General features: G+C 42.4%; 1 protein-coding gene across 2 annotated transcripts; it reads left to right on the top strand.

Annotated features, from left to right (window-relative positions):
* Nucleotides 1-886: 886 nt before the first annotated feature.
* Zfp9 (zinc finger protein 9) lies at nt 887-18,898 on the top strand. 2 transcript variants are annotated; one of them, XM_011241293.2, is made up of 6 exons: nt 887-1,642; nt 3,424-3,541; nt 13,483-13,609; nt 13,928-14,005; nt 14,950-15,013; nt 15,448-18,898. In XM_011241293.2, exons 2-6 carry the CDS (start codon nt 3,527-3,529, stop codon nt 16,511-16,513), a joined length of 1,350 nt encoding a protein of 449 aa, XP_011239595.1. In that variant the 5' UTR covers nt 887-1,642; nt 3,424-3,526; the 3' UTR covers nt 16,514-18,898. The 2 variants fall into 2 exon arrangements, with proteins under 2 accessions (XP_011239595.1, NP_035893.1); NM_011763.2 differs by having other exon boundaries at nt 1,575-1,642; nt 13,928-14,020.
* The last annotated feature ends 831 nt before the right edge of the window (nt 18,899-19,729 follow it).

Genomic DNA, 19,729 nt, shown 5'->3' with positions numbered 1-19,729 from the left:
GACTATCAGGTAAATTACTTGGAGTCTACAACGAGATGGCTGGTCCTCACCAACCCAAGGCTATGAGTGTCATCTGAGAGCGTCTGAGGCCAAGACTTTCCCATTTGGTTTTACCCTGCCCATCTATTGTTTCCGCCAGTGTGTGTGAGTGTCCTCATTGATGACTTCTTCTGTTCTATTACTCTGAAGGCTCTGTGAAGGGACCAAAGAGATGGGGCAGAGGTGACGAGTGCTGGGTCCACTTCCAGAGGACCAGGGGTTCATTTCCCAGTGCCACATTATGGCTCACGACTGATCGTCACTCCAGTTCCAAGGGATCAGATGCCCCCTTCTGGCTTCATCATGCATGTCTCCCACATGATACACAGACATGCAGGCCCAAACCCATATACACAAAATAAAACAGCCCCGGGAAGCAGCTTGCACGTTGGAAAAGGAAATTTGGGGTGCCCTAAGTCTATGTTCCAGGACCATCATTATGTTCAGTTCACAATAACCCCTTAGAGTTATCCCCTTAGAGGCAAGAGCTGTGTTTCTGTGCCAACAATACCTTTATCCTGAACCTTGCAGGCTGTTTGGTCCCCTTGTCTCTTAAGTTGGCCTTTTGAGGACCAGTCAATGAGTCTGAGTCCTTATGGCTGCCCGGGGCTCAGTCGTTGATCTTAAAAGCTCTGGCACCATATATGCTATATGTATACATTTATGTGTAAAAATTGTAACTTTCGTATGAAGAATGTAATATTTCCATATTTCTAAGGTTAGTACAGTGCGGACTAAAGTTATGGCCAAGGACATATACAAGTTGTTTTACATATTCAGGACATCGTTCTTAGTGAGAGGATAAGAATGGCATTCTGCATCGGTAGGATACAACTTTAAAAATTTGGCCAGGGGGAGGCGGGGACTAACATGTAGGGCACTTTACTTGGTGTATTCTTTTGGTTTATATATACTGTACATATTTTTTTAGTTTCTCGCGTTTCGTGTTATCGTTTACATAGTTTTGAAAGGTAGTAATCCTAAGACAAAATTGCAAGCTCCTTGGATGTAAACTTCAAGTATTTAAGCTACCCCACCGTACACACTGCGCACCCTCTGACGGCCTTCTGTCTAACTCCGCAGGGTGCCCATTGCTTGTTCAATCATCCCCTTAAAGATCAGGCCTTAGGGAAGCAGCGCAGCGCTCAACAGTGAGGTACTCAGAGCCAAACTTCATAACGTGATCACACACGGAGTCATCGCGGAGGCTTCTGGAAAGCGTAGTCCAGAAAGGAGGGCCGTTAGGCGCATGGGCAGAGCCCTCGCCTGTCAGCTGAGGAACTTTTGTCCTTCGTCTTGCGGGGGACACCGAGCCCCGCGGCATCCCCCGATTTGAGGGGTTCTCCGATTGCGGCGGGCGGGCGGGCGAGCGAGCACGCGATCCTGTGGGGCGGCGGCGGGAGGAGCGCGCTGGGCGGGCTGAGGAGGGGAGGGGAGGGGAGGGAAGGGGAGGGGAGAGGAGGGGACATCAGCGGGAGGCAGGCGGGTCTGAGCCACCGCCCGGGTGACGTGGCACCCACTCGCCTTGTCCTCCCGCCACGTCGGCGTCCTCCCGCTTCTCAGCCATCCCCGGGCATCTGCAGCGGAGGCCGCTGTCACCGAGGTGAGAATCGCTCAGGGCGCACGGAGCAGGGCAGTCTTGCAGAGTGCTGTGGAACAAGCAGGGCGGGCTGCTGCTTTTCCAGCAGAGCCAGGTCCTTTCATCTGGGCCCCTCAAAGCTGTTCACAGAGGCTGTTTGGTTTACCCAGTACCTGCGGGTGGTCGTAATCCTCTATTGTTTAACTCTGCCGGGCTTGTCTCTTCCACGCAGTCCTGTCTGCGTCTGCTTTCCGTGCAGCCGCTGAGGACACAGCCTTGAAGCATACTTGATCATACCTGGAGTCTTCTATTCCTAAAACTCCTCCAGCCTCCTCTGGATCCCTTAGTGTGAGAGATTAATTAAGGCTCTCCCTCCCCATATCCCTCAGCTATCCTTTGTTAGACTGTTGAACAGTTATTTGGAAGTACAGTATTGCTTTTTAAAAAAAGGTCTTTCAGTATTAAATTTTCCTGAGAATCTGGGAATTATATACACTCACCCTCTAAGGGAATAGAAGTAAAACAGATTGGGGGTGGGGTGTCGATCTGGCCTTGGAGCTCCAGACTAGTTTGGAGCTGTTGAAACTCCTGCCTCAGCCTCCAGGATGCTGGGTTTACAGGTGTGTGCCACCCCGTCCAGCAGAGACAGATCTAAAAGATGAGAACTGTTGTTCATTTGTGTTCTCTGTTACGAAGGAGATTTCCTAAGGCTGATGATTGGCGCATTTGTATCTGGCCTTATACATTAGGCCTTTGGTATGCACCCGGCTGACTGGAATTAAGCATTTGGTTTTTTGTTTGTTTGTTTTTGTTTTTAATCTATATACACGATATACCTTTTTAGGGAATATGGTACTAAAACTGTTGTCTAATTAATTAATGACTTTATTTATGTATTTATTTGAAATAATGTCTCACTATGTAGTCCAAGCTGGTCTAGCTCTCGTTCTATAGCTTAAACCAGCCTTAATCTTGCTATCTGCCTGCCTCGGCCTTTACAGTGCTGGGGCTAGAAGTGTGCCTCACTCCATGTGGCTTCAAATTGCTATTTTTGAAGGTAATTTTGTTTCAAAGCTTCATTTGTTTCAAAGCTAGATTTGGCAGCCATGCAACAGTTCATTAAGATGTAATTTAATTTCACCCCACCCCCCTGTTTCAGCCTGTTTTGAGAGGCCAGTCAATTACAGGGATCTAAACCTGTTGTGTGGCTGTCAAGGCTTGACCGGAGGCTGCACAGAGGGTTATTCACCATGATTTAATTCCTTTCACTTTAAGAATAATAGCATTGAAACTAAGTCCCAATGCCGGTAGCAGACATAGCAACAGAACCAAAAGGAATCATATATAAGAGAAAATGGATCACATGTAAGGTTCTTGAAGAAGTGCTCCGTTTTCTTTTTGCTTTGAGAAACTGTAATTTAGGGAGAAGAAATGCCTGGTATTTGAAAGCTTTAAGATGACTTTCTAGCTTTGGAGGAATGTAATATTAACAGAAAAAAAATGTTACTTCCAATATAAACAGCCAAGGTCCCCTGTTTGCATATGTTACAGTTCCTTTGAAATGAATCTGTTCTTTGGTGTTTACAGGTTGGGTGCTTTTATCTTAGTCAGTAAGCAGACAGATGCTTTTCAAACAGACAGTAGAAATGTTTAGATTTAGTCAAAGACAAACACGCCCCAGGCTCATCAGGATGGGGAGAAGGCTCAATAGAGAGGCCAGTAGTACTTCATCCTGGTCCCTCTGATTGGGTCAGGACAGCTTCTCAGTATACAGTACTAAAATGCTGTCTCTAACTTTCTCACAGGAGACCTGGAGCTGTGGCCTATGATTTCCTAGGACTTCACTCTCCCAACTTTAGAGGGTAGAACACCACCACTCCCCATCCCCGCTCTAAAACACTGCAGAAAATGACCAAGTACAAGGTGGGTACCTTAATTTGCTTAACTCTGTGCGTGCACACATATATTCAATGAGGGTTTTTGAAAGAGAATCTATGGGTTTGGAGAGTTGACTCAGCAGATGAGAGCAGTTGTTGCTGTTGCAGAGGACCCAGGTTTGATTTCCCAGCACCCACATGGTGTCTCAAAATCCTCTGTTACTCCAGTCCCAGGAGAGCCGATGCCCTCTTCTGACCCCCGCAGGTACCAGGCATTGACATGGAACACATACATACATGCAGACGGAACATCCATACACACAAAATCGTGAAATAAATCAATCTTTAAAACGATCGAGAATATATTAAGCTAGGAAAGTACCTTTAGGGTTGAATAAAACAGTAGTTCTGAAAGCATGGTCTGAAGAGCCCCGGGTGCCCTCCAGACCCTTGCAAGGGATCCTGCACCACCAAAGGTCATGCTATCAATGAGCAAATTGCATTTGTACTAATGGTGCAGAAGCAATAATACAGACCAATGACCATCCTGCATCACTTATAACAGTGGGGATGATGGAGGAGAGCAGCTGAGGAGAGATCACACAAGTTGAGCAGCAGAAATTGGGAGTTATGTTTACCTATGAAATGTATTGTATGTTTTCCATATATATTGTGTAGTGTTTACATATTCGCTGTATTGAGAAAGAACTAAAATTCTTTCCTATTTCCTTGCTGAAATTTCATCTTGGATACACTGCTCATTATATATTTGTGTCACAGTAAATAAGTCAGCCTTCTGCTCTGAACTGAGAACAATTCTTTAAAGCGGTGGTTCCCAACCTTCCTAATGCTATTACCCTTTAATACAGTTCCCCATGTTGTAGTGACTCCAACCATAAAGTTAGTTTCGGTGCTACTTTATAACTATAATTTTGATACTGTTATGAATTGTAATGTAAATATCTGTGTTTTCTGATGGTGTTAGGCAACCCCTGTGAAAGGGTCATTTGGGGTCATGACCCATAGGTTAAAAATTGCTGCTTTAAAGATATATGGTGACTTTGATTCATATTTAGCTTTCAATATAGCATGAAAGTGAGGAGCTTGCAAAAATATGACAGTGATATATTATTATCAGTGGGTTATTGCAAAGAGCTAAGTAAAAGACTTTTCATTTTGTTAAGAATATCCTTAAGGGAACAGTAAACACTATTACTTTGTGGCGATTAAAAGATAATGAGAATACACTTGTAATAATAATAGTACTAATGGCTTACTTTTCCTGATTCCTTATCATACTTTACATTCACATTCATCCTTAATGCTACTGTAAAAATTATTAATTTAGTTAACCCTTGACCCTTGAGTTCACGTCTTTTGAACATTTTGTGTGAGAAAATGGGATATTCCTATAAGGCCTTCTAAGCTACCCCTGAGTGGCAACGATTGGTACCCTAGGGCAAGTACCTGTGTGATTTTTATGCAAATATCATGACAGTTTTTCATGGGACATCTTATATATTGAAAGAACTGAAGTGGCAGAAAAACTATGGTTATTCAAAATTCACAAAGTCTCACTGTGTGGCCCTAGCTGTCCTGGAACTCACAGAGATCCTCCTGCCTGTCTCCAAAATGCTGGGATTAAAGGCATGCACCACCACATGCCCAGAAACAATTTAAAAAAAAAATATTATGAGCCGGGCGGTGATGGCACACACCTTTAATCCCAGCACTTGTGAGGCAGAGGTAGAGGCAGGTGGATTTCTGTTCTCCGAGAATTTGGTTAAGAAGAGTGAACCCGAATCTTTGGATATCCTTACAAGGGTGAATGGAATTGAAGATACTTTGAGATAGAAGTCTGAGTATGGCAGAGAGCTTTTCCAAGCCTTTAATTGGTTATGTATTAACATTTCAAAAATATTTTTTAAAAAATTCTTTAAGACTTTAGTACAATATATTTTGATCGCACTCACTCCCCGCCTTCAACTCCTCCCAGATCCACCTCCATTTCCCTGTTCACCCAAATTTGTATCCTCATTTTCAAGAAAAAGAACATTAAGTCCAATCTCTTTTGATAGATGTCACCTTCCATGTGAGCCAGACCACCCACAAGGAGTCACATCCTTAAAAAATGTTCTTCCTCTCCTGGCAGCTATCAGCTCCTCAGCTAGGGGAGGGGCTTCACACCCACCTTCCCTCCACAGGCTGGACTTTCATTGTCATGCACTTGCATAGGTCCTAAACATGATGGCATAGCCACTGTGACATTCGTATGTGCAACTGCCTCAGTGTGTCTGGAAAATACTGTTAAGTTGTAGTTTTTATCCACTGTCTCTGGCACTACAATCTCTACACTGATCCCTGAGAGTTGGGACAGAAGGGTGTGATATACCTGTCCCAACTGGGCCTATTTGGAGTCTCCTATTCTCTACACCTGGTCCAACTGTGGGTCTGTGTTAATCAATCTACTGCAGAAAGAAGCTGCTGTGAAAGGGTTGATAAATGCCTTAATCTTTGGATATAGTGATAAAATCATAGAGAGTAGTTTATTACTACATCCACTTAGCAAAATAATATTAGTAGGGTCTTCTGTAGGGCCTATGATCTAGCTAGCAATTGTTTTCACTCTAGTTAAGGGTACCAGGAATGAGTTCTCTGTGTGGCCTTAAAGCCAGTTGGTTACGCCTGTAACATATGTGCTACTATTGTATCAGTTGGAATATCTTACCAGGGTAATCACTGAGACTGTTTTTCTTTGCTGGCTATTGTGAATGCAATAGCAGTGAGCACAGATGAGCAAGTACCTGTGTAGTAAGATATAGAAGCCTTAGAATGGCATAGCTGGAACACATGATGGATATATTGCTAGCTTTCTGACTCACCATGTCTTAGTTGGGATTTTACTGCTGTGAATAGACACCATGACCAAGGCAACTCTTTTTTTTTTTTTTTTTTTGCCTTTTCAAGTTTTAATTTTTATACATTTTTTGTATTAAAAAGAAAAGCATAGTAATTACCACCAATTACAAAGGACTAGAGCAGGACCAGAATAATGAATGAATCACTTCAGCCTGGGAAGCAGACACTCTCAATAATATTAATGTTATAATACAAGATCATTCAAGTATTTTACATTTTTTCTTGTCCTGTTGATGTGATATCCTAGCACATGGTAAAGACAATGTATGAGCGTAGGTGGAACTTTCTCTGCAAAGCCCATGAGAGTTTTCCTTTCCTGTGAGAACTGGGCTCAAAGTTTTCTTCTGTCTCTGCCATCACCATGGCTGGAGGAGAGGATGGGAGCTGGGGAAAACCTAGGGGCCCTTTGACAAGAGACTCTGGAGTCCCATCCAAGGGGACAGGGGAACCCGAGCCTCTAGCACTCCCCACCATTAGCCTTGTCCTCATGCCCTTTCCCTCATGTCCAGACCTTCCTTCTTTTGTAAATGTCATCAAAAAGGAGTGGGAAGGAGCTCAAAAACAGAACAAAAACATTGAACAACTTGACCCGGGGCTCAGCACCTCTGTCTGAACCTGCGGTCTAGGCTGGAGCAGGGCCAGGCAGCCTTCCCTCCGAGTAGCAAATCTGCTCTGAGGCTCACAGGTTTGCAAACCACCATCTGCCCCTTGCTGGGGCCAGGTGGATGTCTAACCCTGCACAGGCAGAGGATGAAGGCGGTTCCATTTGGCAGGCTGTCTGTCTTAGGTCTTGGATTCCATGGGAAGATGGTGATGGGGAAGTGGCTTGCTCTGGTGCCCCCCCCCCCCGGCATACTTGTCACAGATATATCGGTCCTAAATTCAAGTGTGACCAAGGCAACTCTTATAAAAACAACATTAAGTTGGGACTGGCTTACAGGTTCAGAGATTCAGTCCAATATCATCATGGTGGGAGCATGGCAGCATCCAGGCAGGCATGGTACAGGTTGAGCTGAGAGTTCTACACCTTCATCTGAAGGTTGCTAGCAGAATACTGGCTTCTAGGTAGCTAGGATGAGGGTCTTAAAGCCCACACTCACAGTGACACATCTACTCTAACAAGGCCACTCCTACTCCAACAGGGCCACACCTTCTAATAATGCCACTCCCTGAGCCGAGCATATACAAGCCATTACACACCACCACACTGGTGCCCACAGTGTCTGGATCATCTCACTCCCACCCCCAGTGAATAAGTGTTCCCCTTTTCACATACCCATACCAATATTTATTGTCATTGGTTTCTTTGATCTCAGCCATTCTGACTAGGGCATTATGAAATCTCAAAGTCTTTTAAATTTGCATTTCCCTGATGGCTAAGGATGATGGACATTTTTAAAAAAGTATTTCTGGGCTAAAGAGATGGCTCACCAGTAAGAACTAGCTGCTTTTCCAGATGTCCTGAGTTCAATTTCCAGCACCCACATGATGCCTTTCAACATCTGATGTCCTCTTCAGTCATGCAAGCACACATGCAAATAGAGTACTCATAACAGCAAATACAACTCTCATATGCTTAAATTACATAAATAACTCTTTAAAAGAAGTGTTTCTCAGACATTTGTAGCTCATCTTTTGAGAATTCTTCTTCATTCTGTGTCCCATGTAAAAAAATTGGGTCGTTTTCTCGGTATTTAGGGTGGTTTTGTTGTTTGTATATTCTATTTGCTAGCCCTCTTTCAGCTATAGAGTTATTAAAGACCTCTTCTCAATCTGTAGGCTGCCTCTTTACTTGGATTGTATTGTGCTCTGCTTTACAAAAGTGTTTTAGTTTCTTGTGGCTCCAATTGTCATTTGCTAGTCTTAACGCTGTGCTATCAGAGTCCCACTGAGAAAGTATTTTCCTGAGCTTATACATTGAAGCATGTACCATACTTTCTCTTTAATGAGATTTAGGTCTTACATTAGGTTCTTGGTCCAATGGAGTTGAGTTTTGTGCAGGGTGAGAGATAAGACCTAGTTTCATTTTTCTACGTGTCGCCATCCAGTTTGGTCAGCACCATCTGCTGAAGATGCTGTCTTTTTTCTAGTATATAAAAAGGTGGCCCTGCGTGTATGGATTTATATCTGGGTCCTCTGCTCTATTCCACTGATCAACATGTCTTTTTATGGTGGTACCGTGCAGTGTTTATCACTATAGCTCTGTAATAAAGCTTAAAAATGGGAATGGTGATTCCCACAGCAATTCTTTTACTATTCAGGATTGCTTTGGCCTCCTGGGACTTCTGTGTTTCCAAGTGAAACATGAGATTATGCATTCATTTTTGTGAATAATTGTGTTGAAATTCTGGTGGAGACTGCATTGAATCTGCTAATTACTTTTGTGAGGACGGGCATTTTCACAGTGGTGATCCTGCTAATCCCTGAGTGTAGGAGGTCTTTCCATCTCCTGGTGTCTTCTTCAGGTTCCTTCTTTGGTGTGCTTATGTTTTTATTATAGAGGTCTTTACTACCTTACGGAGACTTATTCTGAAATATTTTTGTGAGGGAATGGGAGATGGGCCCCATCCTTTCTCAATATGTTCATCATCTGTACATAAGAAGGTTGCTGATTTTTGTGTCTTAAATTTTGTATCCTGATACTTTGTTGAATGCCTTGATCAGCTATGGAACTTTTTTGGTGGTGTCCTAGGGATTTTACACATAGAATCATATGGTTTTATTGTGTAACATGACATGAGGGTACATGAACAAATGTCTGCTCATCCCAGGGAGGGAACTGAAGACACACCAAAGTAAGGATAGCACCAAAGTTCCAGTTGGTAATTGAGTTTATCGCTAAATGAATCTTCTGAGGAACTCTGCCCAACAGTTTTCCACAGTGGCCATATCCACTGGTAGTCCAGTGAGCAATGCATGGATGGGATCCAGTTCTCCACGTCGTCACACTCACTGTCCTTCTTGTTTTTCTGAGTTAATAGTTACAGGAGTGCACACAGAGTGCTTCCTATTTTGTGTTGTGAAAAAGTGATTTTGGTTCTGTTTGGTTTTGTATTGTATTTTTAAGACCGTCCCATTATGTAGTGCAGACTAGAATCTGCTTGTCTCTTTGTGGCGACTTGGTTGAGTCTAATACTGAGGCAAGGGATACATTAAGCTCAGATAATTCCATAGTGTCAGAAAGTGTGGGAATGACGTAACCAAACAACTGGAGTGTAGTAAAATAATATAGGGGTTGGGGAGGGGGAACCTGAAACAATTCCTCCCTGAAAAAGCTGGAACAGTTTAAACACCAAAAATACCATAATGCTTGCTTCTAATTCAAAGCATAAAATAAGTATATGAGGCCACTTCAATATAAATTCAGTATAAATGAGAAGGGCTGGTTCTTCTTCATAAAACAGTCCAAATATGTATAGGTACTGTCCCCTCTAGGAGGTGGAGCATATTCCCTCCCCTCTTGAGAAGACTAAACTAGACTGGTTTGTTTTCAAGTAATAGTGTATGATAAAGAAAAAATAGCTCCAATGGCAAGAGACTGGCAAGCAGTACCAAATGAGTAAAGTAACCTCACCAGGGACACCAGGCATCTCCTGTAATACTGGTATTAAAGGGCTCCTTCTCTAAACCCATGAAGCTGTGCAGATGATCCTTAAGTTGTCATGGAGATCCCAGGGTGTTGGAGATGCCCGGACTGAGAAAAACTGTAAGCACATGCTGAGCCAACTCAGGAGAGACTTATGTGTGCTGCAGGTATCCTGGATACTGGACATGGAGCTCAAGGATCTGGTATTTCCCCTGCTAGGTTTTTGGTTTGCTTCTGTTTCCCTGTTCCACCCCACACCCTCCTCCCTATATTTTGGAATAGAAATGTTTGCCCCATACAATTGTAGGTTGGAAGTATGTACTGTTTTTTGAGTCAGGGTTTATTTGTGTAGCCCTGACTGTCCTAGAACTCTGTCTGTAGAGCAGGCTGGCCTCCAGAGATCTACCTGCCTCTGCCTCCCTTTTGAGGGCTGGGAGGTGTGTGTCATCTCTGCCTGGCTATGTACTTGCTTTTGATGTTATAAGGACTCAAAGTAAAGACTAGCTTGAGTCTCAGAGGAGACTTTGAATTTTGAATATTGTCACAACTGTTAAAGACTATGGGAACTTTTAAAATTGGACTGGATGTGTTTTGCGTTCTAATATTAGAATTATGTTAAATATACTGATTGGTCTAAGATTGACACAGTAGTCTTCCAAGCTCGAGTCTTTGAGTTCTTTCTTCGCTATTGTATGGTTTTCTTTATGCATGGACATACTTGGTTGAACTAATATTTAAGTATTTAATAGTACTATATATAGAAATACATATTTAAATAACACTGACTTTAGTTAACTCAATTATCAGTCATGGGAAGTGTTTTAAAGATTCTTTGAAATGGTCCACATGAATGAATACTATCTACAAAAAGAAATGGTTTTATTTCTCCTTCTATAGTCCTTCTAGTTTGTTATTTATAACACAGCTATGATGTCTATCCAGGATGATGTCTGAATGGGAATGCTGATAATAGACCTCCTTGTTTTCCCCCTTTACGTCAGGAGAAAGAGGTTAGTCATTCACCGAGTGTTACAGAGAAACATCTTAGATCACATTAAGGAAGTCCCCTCAGTGTCGATCTGCTGTCACATATGTCACCATGTCAGCTCATATGGAGAAAGGGGCTGTCTGGGTCTCATGGTTTCTGAGATTCATCTATGATCAGCTGGCTCAGTTGCATTTATGTCTGTGGACAAACACCTCATCATGGTGGGAGTCATGGTGGAGATGAACTTCTCATACTATGATTAAAAGGGTGCTCTTGAGTGGCACACACTCAGTCACATGAATATGTCTAGCTAGGTCCTCTAAGGATTCTTTCAGCTCCCGACAAGACTTGAACCCATGGAATTTTGACAGGCACTTATAAACCAAACCATGGCACCGTCTTGCCCTAGTTTGGACAGTTTGCATTTTTCATTATGAGCAGATCTTTTGAGATGACGATGCCACTTTTCCCTTTGAGTTTTTAGTAACAGGTAATGAGTCACACCGACACTAGAAAGCTGAGCCAGTGTTCCTCTGCTGCGACATTGTCATTTCACAGATTCTGTATTGCGCCTGCTCAGATCTGATGTTGATCTCTAGTGCATTCTGTGCTGCTTGTTCTTAAATTTTAAGAAAGTATATACAGCTCCTGGCTTCACTTTGTCATTTTCATATGAACATTGTTAGGCTGATTCCCCTACTCCCTGTCCTCCCCCTTCCCCATGACCTTCCGACCTTCCCCTGCTCCACCCATCCCTATAGCTTCCTCTGTGTTCATGTTGTGTGTGTCCTAGTCTCTCCCTCCCTCAGTCTCTTCTAGCTCCGTGGCCCTACACCCCCACACACCTCACATACAAATGGATAAACCTTGTTTTCTATAGCTGTGATAAAAAACACTGGTCACAGCACGTTTGAGGAGGAAAGGGTTTATTCAGCTTACACTTCCATGTCAGAGTCCAGCACTGGAGGAAGCCTGCACAGGAGCTCACGCAGGAAGGAACCTGAAGGCAGGAACTGAAGCAGAGGCCACAGAAGTACTCAGCTTGCTGGCCCGCTCCTCCTTGCTTGCTCGCTTTGCTTTCTTATACACCCCAGCACCACCTTCCCAGGGGGTTTTAGGCGTACATAACTTGCTTTGCTAACAAAGAACACAATTTTAAACCTACACTTGGGCAATATTCTCATACCGCATCATAATAAAATCCACTTCTATTGCTGCTTGATCATGAATAAAATAAATTACTAGAACACAGGGAGATAGTTTAGTTGGTCAAGCACTTGCCAGGCAAGTATAAGGACTTAGAATTTGATCCCCAGCACCGTTTAATAAGTTGGCTACACTAGTAATTTTTCTGTTGCAGTGATAAAACACCATGACTAAAAGAAACTCTGGAAGAGAGAGTTTGGCTTATGGTTCCAGAGGAACAAAAGTCTATCATGGTGGGAGGCATGTCGGCACGCAGCATGCATAGAGGTAGAAGCAGGAAGCTGAGGGTTTGCATCATCAAACACAAATATGAAGCAAAGAGTGAGCTGGAAATAGATGCTGTGTGATCTCAAAGGCTGCCCCCCAGGGACATGCTCCCTTTGGGAATACCACACCAGCTAAACCTCCCCAAACAGTGCCACCAACTGGGAGCCAAGTTCAGTGAACGTCAGGCCCAAGTGAGACTTGTCTCAAAAACAAAACAAAACAAAACAAAAAAGCCCAGACCAAAGCAAACAAAGCCCCCAAACCCAAAACAAAAAACCAAATAGACACATGTGCACACGAACCTGCAAGAACACACAAACACAGACCTGCATGTAATCTCTCTCAAAAGAGGTCGCTAACAGTCATGTAATACTAAGGTAAGGATAAGGCAGAGAGCATGCGTGCTTACTTGTTCAGTTGATGTGAATAGTCTCCTAACCAAAACTGAGGAACATTGTAATATAATTCTTTGGTATAGAGTAATTATGATAAGAAAGAGCCTTAGAAAACAGAAATTGTAGGCTAATGGTAAAAAAAAAAAAAAAAACAAGAGAGAGAGAGAAAAGTAGACAAATGCACAACATAGATTAACTCAGGAAAAGAAAATAACAGGACAGAAAGTGACCTAAGACAAAAAAAGATTAGAATATAACACACCCAGGGGAGCAGAGATGTGAAATTATACTGCATGATATGCCAGAGGAGAGAAGTGACAAGAACCAAGTCACCTACAAGCAAAGTGACAGTCAGAACGTCAGAAAGGCAGATGAACAGTGGCATCCCCAAGTAACAAAACCATGCACGCAGCCAAAGAGACTGAGATTTCAGAAATCCATAAAGAACTCAATCTGAGCGTTCTAATGGCTCCCTCCTAATGGTCACTGCCACTTATCCCCCTTTTGTCCTGTGGTTGAACTCAGGGCCTTGCAAATGCTAAGCAAGTGACCTGCTATTGATCTACCTCCCAACCTTTGTGCCTTCCTGAAGTCACTTCACACTGAGTTCTAATTTGTTTTCTCAGGGACCCGTGACATTAAGGGATGTTGCTGTGGAATTCTCCAAAGCAGAATGGAAGCTCCTGACCCCTGCTCAGAAGTCCCTTTACAAAAATGTAATGCTGGAGACCTTCAGTAACCTGTTCTCTGTGGGTGAGAAGAGTTTTCCTCTATGTAACTCCCAGTTGTTTCCATTTCTTCTCCCATTAACATGTCAGGTCGCTACAAAGTCACGTGATACTTGGTTTCATGATTCAGAGTTCATCTGTTTGGGGATACCAGAAAAAGCATGTGTGTGTTCCTAACCACTTTATTTAAAGAATAAATTTGTGAATCAAATATATATATATATATATATATATATATGTATGTATGTATATATATATATATATATATATATATATATATATATATATATATACCTCTCTCCCAAGGAATGTGTGTCATTTCCCTTATCTTTATCATTAACAGGTTATCGTGTGGTTAAGCCAAGTGTGATTGCAAAGTTGAAGAAAGGAAAAGAGCCATGGCCATTAGAAGAATTTTTCCGTAAGAGCCGTGGTGGTGAGTTAGAAAAAAATCATGTTGCACGTGACCCTTTGAAAGATCTATTAAAAAAAAAAAAAGCTGGGCATGGTGGCACACACCTTTAATCCCAGCACTCGGGAGGCAGAGGCAGGCAAATTTCTGAGTTCGAGGCCAGCCTGGTCTACAAAGTGAGTTCCAGGACAACCAGGGCTGCACAGAGAAACCCTGTCTAAAAAGAAGGGAAGAAAGAAAGAAAGAAAGAAAGAAAGAAAGAAAGAAAGAAAGAAAGAAAGAAAGAAAGAAAGAAAGAAAGAAAGGAAGGAAAGAAAAAAAGAGAAAGATCTATCAAGAATGCCTTTTGAAATAGTTAAGGAATCTTCCTAAATCCTCTATAGTTCTAGAAATGGTGGAAGATACTGTCTACTTATATTTAAATCCTAAATCACACCAACTTTCCTTCTCTCCATGTAAATCTCTCTTTTATTAGACACTTTTATTTTTTAATAACATATTTTTATTTCACGTACATTGGCAATTTGCCTGCATGTATGTCTGTATGTATCCCTGAAATGGGAGTTATAGACAGTTGTGAGCTGCCATGTAGGTACTGTGTGTGTGTGTGTGTGTGTGTGTGTGTGTGTGTGTGTGTGTCTGAGAAGGGTGGGGAGTGAATGCCTGAATGCCTATGGCCCTCTAGATTTCTCTATTCTTATGCAATTTAAGACCAGAACCCAGGTAGCAGCGCCTCTCACATTTAGATTACTTCTTCCACATCCATTGACATAATCAAGATGTGTCTACAGGTCAGCAGATCTAGCTGACCCATCTTTGAGACTCTCAAGATTATACAATGGTATAGAGGACAATTTCATTTGAGAGTGCTTCCTTCTTGATGCCCTTTCCTGAAGCCTAAGAATCAACCGTTAGCCATGATGGTGTGTTAAAAATCTTGATTCGTTTTGTAGATAAGCGGCGGACCGCTCACGACCCCAGAGCCAAACATCAGGAGCAACAGGCTGGAAATGCAAGGCAAGTTTAAGAATTAATATGTAGAATAGAAGCTTTGTGAGGAAGAATAGGCTTGTTTGTGATGCTGGAAATGGGAGAATAATTATTAATTACTAAGAAATGTGGTCACATTAGCACAAGAGTGAACCCCAAAGAATGTGACCCAAACAGGAATACCTTCCTGAGGGGCTTGATGTAGGATCAAGAGAGTCAAACTTTATAGCTATCTTTTTATCCTTGCACTATGCACTAGGGGAGGCCATATTATAGAAAGTGCAATCTGGCCATTAAGCCTCATTCTGTACAGTGCTTGGTCACAGAGTAGATCAGTGTCACAGGGGAGAAGCCCTATGAATGTGACAAACAGGATTATGGAAATTATCATCAAGGGGATTCATTGCATCGGAAGAGCTTTGAAAGTCCTATTAGTGATGCTTTGGGAACTTTTTCTCTAGGAAAGGAGAACTTACAAAGCATCAGAAAACTCCCACCCGGCATGAAAGCTACGACTGTAGCGAATGTGGAAAATCTTTCTGCCAGAAGTCTTCCCTACTGGCGCACCAGGAAACACACACCAAGAAGTCCTATAAATGTGAGAAATGTGGACAAGCTTTCTATAAGAACGAAGACCTCACAATCCATCAGAAAGTCCATACCAGAGATAAAACATACCCATGTAAAGAATGTAACAAAATTTTCTATCACCTGTCGTCTCTCACTAGACATCTGAGGATCCACGCTGGGGAGAAACCCTACGAATGTAGCCAGTGTGATAAATCCTTCTATCAGAAGCCACACCTCACAGAGCACCAGAAAACACACACAGGGGAGAAGCCATTTGAGTGTAAGGAGTGTGGGAAGTTCTTCTATGTGAAGGCATACCTCCTGGTGCACCAGAAAACACACACAGGCGAGAAGCCTTTTCAGTGTAAGGAATGTGGGAAGTTCTTTTCACAAAAATCACACCTCACAGTACATCAGAGAACACACACAGGGGAGAAACCCTACAAATGTAAGGAGTGCGGGAAACTCTTCTCTAGGAATTCACACCTCAAAACCCATCAGAGAACCCACACAGGGGAGAAACCCTACAAATGTAAGGAGTGCGGAAACTGCTTCTACCAGAAGTCAGCCCTCACCGTGCACCAGCGAACTCACACCGGGGAGAAACCTTTCGAATGCAGTAAGTGTGGGAAACACTTTTACTATAAGTCAGATCTCACCAAACACGAGAGAAAGCATACAGGGGAGAAGCCGTACGAATGTGCAGAGTGTGGCAAATCTTTCTCTGTGAACTCAGTCCTTAGATTACACGAAAGGACTCACACGGGAGAGAAGCCATACGAGTGTGAGATATGTGGGAAGTCCTTCTCTCAGAAGTCCCATTTTGTCATCCATCAGAGAAAACACACAGGGGAGAAGCCCTATGAGTGCCAGGAGTGTGGGGAAGGCTTTATCCAGAAGTCACAACTCACATCACATCAGAAGACACACTCCAAGAAGGGAAAGGCTAACAAGTAGCGCAAGTTCAGAACCCCTGCAGGAATTCACCCTTTGGCTGTAATACACACAGAGGGAGAACCTTCTAAATATGGAGGAAAAATGTCAGCCATGTTCCCCCCGCCCCCCGAGAATTATCAGCAAATGTGCAGAAAGAAATTCTTCGATGTTATTAGGTAGACCTTGACAATAGGGTCAACTTTCATAAATATCAGGTGGCAGAAGACATTTTGCAAGCTACAAAATGTGAAAGAAACTTTTCTTTGAAAGAAACTTTTCTTTCAGAAGTCACACTGGTGCCATATAGAAATAACACAGGGCAGAAATCCAGTAAGTAAGTGGATTTCCAGAAGTTTCTCTCATAGCATCTAGCATTACACATGCAGAGTTCACAGTGAGGAACTCCGGTGGGTATCAGGCACTCAGAAGTCTTCTTACAAGGTTGCACTCATCTTAAAAAGATGGAAGGGCATTCATGCATAGATTGCAAACAGATAGGAGAGCCTTATCAGGAACACGCCCATCGTGAAATGTTAATTGCATGAGTACTTTAATCATCCCTATGTACGTATTTTAAATATTTGAACCGCCTTCAACAAAATGCCCTGAAGGCAGCGGTCACACTCTTAGTCCCAATGCCAGTTCCAAGGTTGTTTTTACTTCCTAAAGAAACATACAATATAAACAGAAACCAACTAATATCACATATATCAAAGGTAGTAAAAGAGCAAAACACAGGGGCTGGAGAGATGGCTCAGCAGTTAAGAGCACTGACTGCTCTTCCAGAGGTCCTGAGTTCAATTCCCAGTAACCACATGGTGGCTCACAACCATCTGTAATGGGATCTGATGCTCTTTTCTGATGTGTCTGAAGACAGCTACAGTGTACTCATATACATGAAATAAATACATAAATCTTTTTTTAAAAAAAGAGCAAAAAACAATCAGAAAACATCATTAAACAAATAAGTCTTTTAATAAGTAGGATCTAGGGGTGTGTGTGTGTGTGTGTGTGTTTACCTATAAAAAAAAATCTATCTAAAAAACTGTGTGTCTTGCTCTTGGAGCCCATTGTGGTTGTTCCTGAGCTCAGTAGCTGTGTAAGAACACATGTCACATTGTATCAACAGTGACTCCCACCGGTGGCATTGTTCCTGTAACATATATTGGTGTATACTTTAAATGCACAGTGTGTCTTTTTGTCCATCTCTGGGCACTTACAAATGGGTTCAGACATTGTTACTAAATGGACCCTTCAAAAGAAACACTGTTTTTGTAACGTTTTCGGCTAAACTGTGATGGGCTGAACTTCAGCTTGGACATGCATTTGAGCGGTCAGAGCTGTTTCTAAAGCAGCAGTATTTCCTTATTTTATTGTAGATGTAGCAGTGGCATCTGTGTTTGTATTGTGTATGAAAAATACCTCATGACTTTCCCTTCCTATTCTGGGTAGCAGAGGCAACATGACCAGTGGCTCAAAGTGAGATTCTAGGCTCTTACTACCTTTGTTGACCCAGATCCCAGCATGGACATACCATGTAACTTCACTGTGCCTCACCTTCTTCCTCTGTAAGAGAAATGACAGTAACATCCTAGAATTGCCCTGAGGTTGAAATACGTTGCCATTTTGAAGCACTCAGAACAGTGTCTGTAAAACATAAGAACTCGACATTAGATAGTATTCCCATTAATTTGTATTTCCCGAATCACATGGTGAAAAGGTTGGCAACCCAGAATTTATCTCCCATCTTATTCCTGTTAGTGCCTTGATTTGATTTGGCTGTGTATCTCCCCACCGTGGCTCAGGAGCAGACCCTAAGTAGGCAAGGCCAGGGGTTGGTGAACCGCAGCCCATCGGCCAGATCCACAGCCCGTTTTGTAGCCTGTAAGCTGAAATTAGTTTTATATTACTCAATGATTGCAAAAATTAAGTATTTTGTGACACATGAAGGTTGTACAAAACAAAAGTTCCATATATCTAACTGAAGCACTTTGAGAACACTAATACAAACCCGTTCGCTACATTCTGCCTTTGCTGCCTTCGAACTGTGCTAGCGAGGCAGACCTAAGATGTTGCTGACTCAGCACTTTACCGCATCGGTTTCTGTTACTCAGGGCTGCACACGCTGCAGCCGGTCCTGAGCCCTTCTTCTAAACGTTCTGTTTACCAAATGTGATGCCTCAGTGTATGGGTGGGTAATTTTTGTGCAGTATATTTATTTTGTGCATTGTATTTATATGTGGGAAAAGCCTAGGCTTTGAAGTATTTTTTTCCCAAAGAAATGTGGGTTTTTTTTTTTACACTTACTGAATTGTTACGTTAAAGCATATCTCCTGATGGAATGTAATAAATATATGAAATAAACATTGTCTCAATTAAATGGAATTAAATTTTCAATTAATCTTTCCCCATGATGTTCATTTATTTTCTTCCAAGTCAGTGACTAATTTTTCTTACATAATTTATAATTTTCTTACTATTTCATAATAGCACGCTATCTGTATTATTATTAGTGTGTATATGTATTTGTGGGGGCGGGGCAGGGGCTCAGGCATGTCCCAGCTCACATGTGGGGAGGACTACTTCCAGATGTCTGTTCTATCCCTTCCACTGTGGGTTTTGGGGAGCAGAGATCAGAGGTCAGGTCATCCGGCTTGTGCAGCAAATGCTTCTATCTGTTGAGCCCTCCCACTATCCCTCCTCCATCGATATAACATTCAACTAATGTGGGGCTGGAGAGATGGCTCAGCAGTTAATAGCACTGACTACTCTTCCAGAGGTCCTGAGTTCAATTCCCAGCAACCACATGGTGGCTCACAACCATCTATAATGAGATCTGATGCCCTCTTCTGGTGTGTCTGAAGACAGCTACAGTGTACTCATATACAAAAAATAAATAAATCTTTTTTAAAAAATTCAACTAATGTAATGGAACAACAACACGTAATGCCTAACTCCAGTTACATTAACTGGTAACCTATAAACGCGTTCCTGTATTTCACACAGATGAGCCTTGACTTACGGTGTTTGAAAATGGCTTTATAACTGGATGAACACAGTGCCCATTGGGCAGAAGCCGTTCTTCACATTTGAAAGCTTGAACTCTTCCCAGGTAACTGGTGAGAACGTGATACTCCTTCTCTCCAGAGTCAAACCTGACCCCATTGCATAGCCATTGTCTCAAGTCATTAATCAGTAAGCACAAAACCTGATCAAAGTCAACTCTGAGATGTTGAC

The sequence above is a fragment of the Mus musculus genome, chromosome 6 (assembly GCF_000001635.26).
Source record: "Mus musculus strain C57BL/6J chromosome 6, GRCm38.p6 C57BL/6J".
Classification (NCBI taxonomy): Eukaryota; Metazoa; Chordata; class Mammalia; order Rodentia; family Muridae; genus Mus; species Mus musculus.
The sequence above is the reverse complement of the archived record's forward strand: the minus strand, read 5'-3'. Positions and strand labels throughout refer to the sequence as shown.